General features: G+C 37.2%; 1 protein-coding gene across 2 annotated transcripts in view; it reads left to right on the top strand.

Moving 5' to 3' along the window:
- Positions 1-1,260: 1,260 nt before the first annotated feature.
- The window catches only part of C8A (complement C8 alpha chain), a 66,825-nt gene continuing 61,023 nt past the window's right edge, over positions 1,261-7,062 (top strand). The window contains exon 1 of one of the 2 annotated variants that reach the window (XM_008540106.2): positions 1,261-1,469. In XM_008540106.2, coding sequence (XP_008538328.2) covers positions 1,393-1,469 — 77 coding nt within the window. In that variant the 5' untranslated portion in view covers positions 1,261-1,392. The remainder of the gene's footprint in view (positions 1,470-7,062) is intronic. The other variant, XM_070591901.1, reaches the window with a different exon arrangement.

Genomic DNA, 7,062 nt, shown 5'->3' with positions numbered 1-7,062 from the left:
AAGGAGGGAGATGGCTAGGGAGTTGGTGGAAAAAAGCGGGTTCCAGATGTGCCACTCTGAGCTGCCGCAAGGGTGTCCAGATATGACATCCACATCTTCAGTGAAAGCATTATGAAATGCCAGTCGTGACTGGATTGCTTGCAGAAAAAAGAGAGCGAGCAGAGTTTCCTAAATGGGTCAGAAGGAGGGTAGAACTGAGGACAAGAGGACCCAGGAGTCAAAACAAAGAGAGGAAGAAGGAGGAGAGACCTAGAAATCAGGGGCTTGATGGGTTTGCCAGGACCCAGAATTGGTGTGGTCCTAAATCTCTGAGGAAATGGAGGCAATAACAACTGAGTTCCTTATTAAAATCTCCACATTGAAATCAGATATACATTTCTTAGCTTAGAAGCTATTCATTAAATTTTTTATAACTTTATTTGAGATTAATAACGATACTACTGGCCAATCCTGCTAAAGAGAGAATCTAAATATTCCCAAAGATATCAAGACATCTGTACACCCTTGGGCAAGTTAGTTAACTTCTCTGGACCTTCATTTCTTCAACTGAAAAATGAAATTAGTCATTTCCATCTCATAGACTTGTGAGGATTAAGTAAAATAAGGTGTCTGAAATGCCTGCCACATGAGACGTGTTCAATTATTGTCTATCTTTCTGTCTGTCTCTAATTAATTTATGAATATGTCTGGAAGAGTAAGAGATTGTGTGTAGGGATGGCATCATCAGTCCAGATGTGTGACTGTTATTATAATTCTAAGAATGCTTCTGGAGATGTCCATTTAAGATGTCTGGTCCCCTCAAGACACAGATATGCTGGGTCTTAATGATATCCAAAGTCTACATGAAAAGTGGAAAGTCCATTCAATTACCTATGTTTCTCAGGTTCCAGATGTTTGGCAATACATTGTAGAACCTTCATGTAACTGCTAGTCTTTCCCACTTTTTTCTGGCTGTTTACAGCTGAGCTGAAATACTAGTAGTAGCCTTGTTTCAGTTTTGCAAAACAGATTGATCTAACTTTAGAAGTTCCAAGAGCCACTCAAAAAGGCCATGAATTCTGGAACTGAAGTTTGGCTTTTGCCTCCATCTGAAAATAAGATCCCTTTGCTAAGCTGGTATTAGTTAAATATCCTTTCCTCAACCGTATACATATTGTTTTTCAAAAAGTCAGAAAGACAGTGGCCTTTGATGTCTGAAATTTTAGGGTGTTTGGCTAATCAATACCCTAGTGACTGATTAACCACATCTGAATGAGAATCATGTGAGTTCTGTTAGTTTCAAACGTTAGATAGATCTTACAGATCCTGGCCTGTAGACATCTTTGACTCCAACTCCCTGACTAGACACTTTTATTCCTTCTAGGTCATATAGGGTGGTGGCTTCTGGATGAGATGTTTGCTGTTGCTGTTCTGATCTTGGCTTTGACGACTTGTCAGCCTGGGGTACCCATACAGGAGGATGTGATCCGGTGAGTCGGTCATAGTCTCTGTAAAATTTACACGTAGGGATCACCTGTTGGGGAACCAAGACACTTTCATGTTTGTGACCAGCTATTTTAGGATGGAATGTGACCTCTTTTCATGCTATTAATAATCTAGTGAAGGAGTAGCCGACTGTGAAAAGGGCGTGCACTTGGAGTCAGATAGGCCTGAGTGCAAATCCCAGTTCTAATACGAAGGAGTTGGGAAATCTGGAGTAAATCACTTAATTTCTTTGAGCTTCAGTTTCCCCAGCTGTAAAATGAGAATAATAACGCCTCTTCTATAAGAGTTAATGAACATGAAATAAGATCCAGGATATAAAATATACTCAGCTTAATAAATAGTAGTTCTCTTGAGTGATGTTGGACAGTTAACCTCTACTTATCCATTTGTGAACCATAAGAACACCTGTCTCATAGTATTTTGGAGGAAGATAAAATTAGGTAATGTACACAAAGTCATCTTGGGAAAGGGAAGAGGCTGTAGAGATGTTGGATCATTTCATTCCAGAAACGAGTTTACCTTTTGCTATAGGGTGACGCGTGGATGTGATATTCTTATATATACATTGCATTTCACCCATTCCATTTCCTTGAATATCCCAAACTGTCTTCATATTTTTTATATCTTAACATCAAGTATTTTGTGTGCTTCAACAGCCCCTTACTTCGCCTGTGGGATGGTTTTAAAGCAGTCTCTGTCTCTCAAACATTAAAGATTTTAAGCAGAGTTATTTTATTGAAATTCTTGTTGGCTAATTCAATTTTGAATCATTATTGCTTTTAAATGCTAGAGCAAGACAGATTTCCCTGAAGTAACAGTTCAGAAGAGGGAAAGGCATTTTTATAAGCAGTTAATTTGCAACTTGTATTTAAAGCAAACACAATTGTGAAAAATCAGAAAATTCACCTCTAATAATTAGGAAATAAAGGCAAGAGAACTATGGTAAAGGAAATATCTGCTGAGAGACTCTTAATTATAAAAGCTTATCATTGTAATCCTTTTTGAAAATGAACAAAGAGTCTTGATGTTTGATGAACTTATCAAGTACGACAGACCAGTGAAGAGGCAAATTTGAAGTCAAGGCAAAAGAGAATGAATTAAATATTTTACAAAGTGCTGAAGTAGGAAATCACGAGGTCTCTGTGTCTAATGCCAGCGTGCCTGACCCTGACTTTGAAACTGGAAAACTACATGGTGAAATAATGTCACTGGGTTCAGATTCTGGCACTGGCATTTACTGTTTGTGTGATGTCAGGCAAGTTATTTAAGTTTTCTGAGCTGTAAAACAGGAGGAAAGTAAGAGGAAGAATTAAATGCATGGAAAGTACTAAGAACAGTGCCTGGTACTTACTAAGCATTCGGTGAAAGCGGTTGCCAGTGGTGTTGTGGGATTGTTGTTGTCATTTTTTGGTATTTCCATTCTGTCTGATGGTTGACAAAAATTAGACAGAACAAATTTATAATAATGTGCCAATTGGCATGGATTTTCTAGATTTATCAGCTGATTTGAAACTTTTAAAAAATTTAACAATGGCATTCTTTTTTCCCAAATAAAATCTTATATGAACTCTAACATTGTAAACAGATGATATACATTTACATTTTTAATGGTACACATTTATTTTTACAAGTTCATCTTTACCATTTGCTTATTCTAAAGTCTTAATAGAAAAAGGGGGTTGTTTGAGAAAAACATTTTAAAACAATGGTGATAAAAAGGAAGTTATAAACTTCAGCCTCAGAAATCAATGGATCTTTATTACAAATTTTATACAAATAATAAATTTAGCATATGTGTTTCTTTAAAAAGTTTAACAATTTTTCGATCGTTTTTATTTATTGACAGTTGTTTTACGGTGAAGAATATAACTTATCTTAATGAATGGTCCGTGTTTACTCAAAAGTCTTCTGTTGTTGGGTGTAGTTCCAAGTCATTAAGTCAGGTTGGTTGTTAATGTTCCTTGAGTTTTCATCCCCTTGTTCTATCAATTACTGAGGGAGGGATGTTGCAATCTCCAGCTATATTTGTGGATTTGTCTATTTCTCCCTTCAGTTCTGTCAGTTTTTGCTTCACGTATTTTAAAGTTCTGTTATGTCTTCTTGATGATGTACTCCTTTATCATTATAAAAAGCTTTTGTTATCTCTGGCAAGCATCCTTGTTCTGCAGTCTGTTATTAATACAGCCGTTCTTGCTTTCTCATCATCAGTGTTTGCGTGGTGAGTGTTTTTCCAATATTTTATTTTAACTAATCTGACTCTTCATATTTTAAAGTATTCGTCATGTAGATAGCACACAGATGAGTCTTGCTTTATTATCTGATCTAATGTCTTTTAATCGTAGTATTATGCCATTTATATAAAATGTAATTACTGATATGCTTGGATTTGAGTCTACTATCTTTCTCCTTGTTTTCTACTTGTCCCATCTGTCCTTTGTTTCCATTTTTCTCTCTTTTTGTCATCTTTTAAGTTTAATATTTTTCTAAGTTCAAATGATTTATTAGTATTCTACCTTATTATTTTTGGTTGTTACTCTAAAATTTGCAATGTATATCATTTACTTATCACAGTCTACCTTTAAATAATATCATACCACTTCTGATAGCATTTTTGTTCTGCCTGAATAACTTCTTTGACATTTCTTGTTGTAGTGCAGAATAAATTTTGATGATGAATTCTCCATTTTTGTTGGTCTGAAAAACTTTTTATTTTGCCTTTATTTCAAAGAATTTCTTTGCTGAATATAAAATTCTCAGTGAATAGTTTTTTTTTTCCCCTCACATCACTTTAAGGCTGTCAATCCATTATCTTTGTCTTGCACTGTCTCTGAGGAGAAATCTACTTTCTTCCTCTTTGTGTGTCATATTTTTTAAAATTTGACTGCCTTTAAGATTTTCTCTCATCATTGGTTTTCAGCAGTTTGATTATGATGTGCCTTGGTATGGTTCTGTGGGTTTATAGTTCTCACCAAATCTGGAAATTTTTTGGCCGTTATTAATTCAAATATGTTTTCCACCCAAAACTGTCTCTTGCCTCTCCTGCTAATCCTACTGAAGATATTAGACTGCTTCATACATTCCCATAGCCCACTGAGGCTCTGGCTTTTTTTATTGTCGTTGGCTGTCTTGGTTCTCTCTTTGTTTCATTTGGGATAGTTTCTATCAGTATATCTTCAGGTTTACTAATCTTTTCTTCTGCAGTGTTTAATCTGTGTTTAAGCCCATCCAATGAACTTTTCATTTTGATTATTAAAATTTTAAGCTTCAGAAGTTTCATTTGGTACTTTTTAGCATCTTGGACTTCTCGTCATGTTCACAATTCTCCTTAAACACTTTAACATACTTACAATAACTTTTTTAAAGTCATTGTGTGCTAATTCCATAGATCTTGAGAACTGGGAAGGACTTAGACAACACCTAGTTTAACCCACTCATATTACAGATAAAGAAACTGAGCCCTACAGAGAGAAGGAGAATATTAAATAACAAGCAGACCACTCTGTCAGGCATTTTATGAATATTGGCCATTTTAATCTTCATTACATCCCTCCAAGATTGTAATTATTATCCCCCCAATTGAGGGCCAGACAGGAAACAAAGCAATCTGATATGTTCTAAGTGACCCAGCTCCCTGGTGGCATAGTCAAACCTTCTAATTCTCAGATCAGTGTTATCACCACCATTACCGCTAACCTCACACACCAGAAATCAGAATCTTATCAAAACTAAGCAACCATTTTGATAAGTAAGACAAATGTTTAATTTGGAGTTAAAATACCCAAAGTTTTCATAAGGTTTCAACCCAGCATTTACACTAGTGAAGAAACATGAGTGAGGACCTCAAACATGGAGGACAACCTCAAGGGTTTGTTGGTTGGTTTGTTTGTTTTAAATAGGCCATATAGGCAGTGGGCCCTAAATAAACCTAAATCACGATGCTCCTTTTTATTTTCTTGCTTTCGTAGACATCAGAGGGTGTTCACCAAAGCGTCCTGGGCCAGGGCCATGCGAATATTTTCAGTGGTTGTCCAGATGACTGGGGATCAATATGTATTCAGGCTGCATGAGTTTTTAATTAATATGAACAAATGGCATAGTGAACATGACTCAAAAGGGAGTCTTGTGAATATGGATACTTTTGCTCAGGATGACTAATCTTTAGCTATACTTGAAACTGGAGTGAAGTCCTGGCTTTGCCACTTTTTGGCTACAGAACTTGAGCAAGTTCCTCTAACTCTCTAAGGCTCAATTTTCTCATCTGTAAAACAGAGATAATACATATTTCATAGAGTGCTTGTCAGGAACTGACATAGAAAGTTCATATAAAGTACTTAGCCCAGAAGCTGGCACATGGTAAGCTTTTAGAATATTATTTTTATTACTCTATTTCCCTTTTGTCAGAAGTCCTTCATCTTGGGATGCTAGAACAATGCATAGAGTTGGAGTCAAACAGCCTTGGTCTAAGTCCTTGCTTTGTCATTTACTATCTCTATAACCTTAAGCAACTTATTTCAGCTTCCCATGAATCTGAGTTACTTATCTATAAAATGGGTATAATAATTCCTACCCCACAGGGTTCTTGTGAAATTTAAATGAGATAATATAAGGTTAAATGAGATACTATATTCATACCAAAAATTTTTATTGAGTTCCTACTATCTGCAAGGTGCTGAGCTTAGCACTAGAGCACAATGGTGAACAGCATAGGCATGATCCTTGCCTTGCAGAACTTGCAATGTAGTGGTGGAAACAAAGTGTGAGAAGCTCAGTGTATATGGCATTATGTTCACACAGGGCGGGCAGATCAAGAAGGCTGTCTGCATGAAATGAGACCTCACTGAACTGGGAGGGTTCAGCCAGATGGACAAGGTGTGACTGTGCTGTGTGGCGGAATTAGCGTTATGCATACATTGCACAAAAGCCTGGCACATGCTCAGTACCAGAAGTTCTGCATGGAATTCTACGTGTATCTGGTGCACAGTAGATTCTCTTTTTTTGTTCATTCCTTCATTTTTTCGTTCGTTCGTTTGCTCATTCCTTCACTACACATTCCAGGTATGTTAGGTGCTAGACGGTGAACTAAACAAATAACGTCCCTACTGTCAGGGAATTTACAGTGTAGTGAGGAGTGAGTCAATAAACTTGGAAATGAAACATTTCAGTGAGAACTGTCATAAATACCATGAAGGAAACAAATAGGGCCCTTTGATAGAAGATATCAGAGCACCCTAAGGATATGCTGGTTGGGGATTTCTCTGTGGAGATGGAATTTAAGCTGGGCAGGAAGGATGGTAAGGGGAGACCACGTGCAGAGCAGGGGAGATGAGAGATCAGCACGTGCCGAGACCTCCAGGTGGGAATGGCTCCCCACGGTCCTGGAACTGAAGGACGGGAGCAGCATGAGGGCAGGGGACTGTGCCTTGAGAGGACGTCAGAAAGGTGGCAGAGGCCAGTTCACAGAGGACCTCGGGCACCATGATCAGGAATTTGGATTTTAGTCTATATGTCCTAAAAAATAAAGAAATAAACAACACTAAAGGGTCTTATAAGTGGGGGATATTATCTGATTCTAATTTG

The sequence above is a fragment of the Equus przewalskii genome, chromosome 2 (assembly GCF_037783145.1).
Source record: "Equus przewalskii isolate Varuska chromosome 2, EquPr2, whole genome shotgun sequence".
In the NCBI taxonomy this organism is placed as follows: Eukaryota; Metazoa; Chordata; class Mammalia; order Perissodactyla; family Equidae; genus Equus; species Equus przewalskii.
Note: the sequence above shows the minus strand (reverse complement) of the source record. Positions and strands in the feature narration are given on the sequence as shown.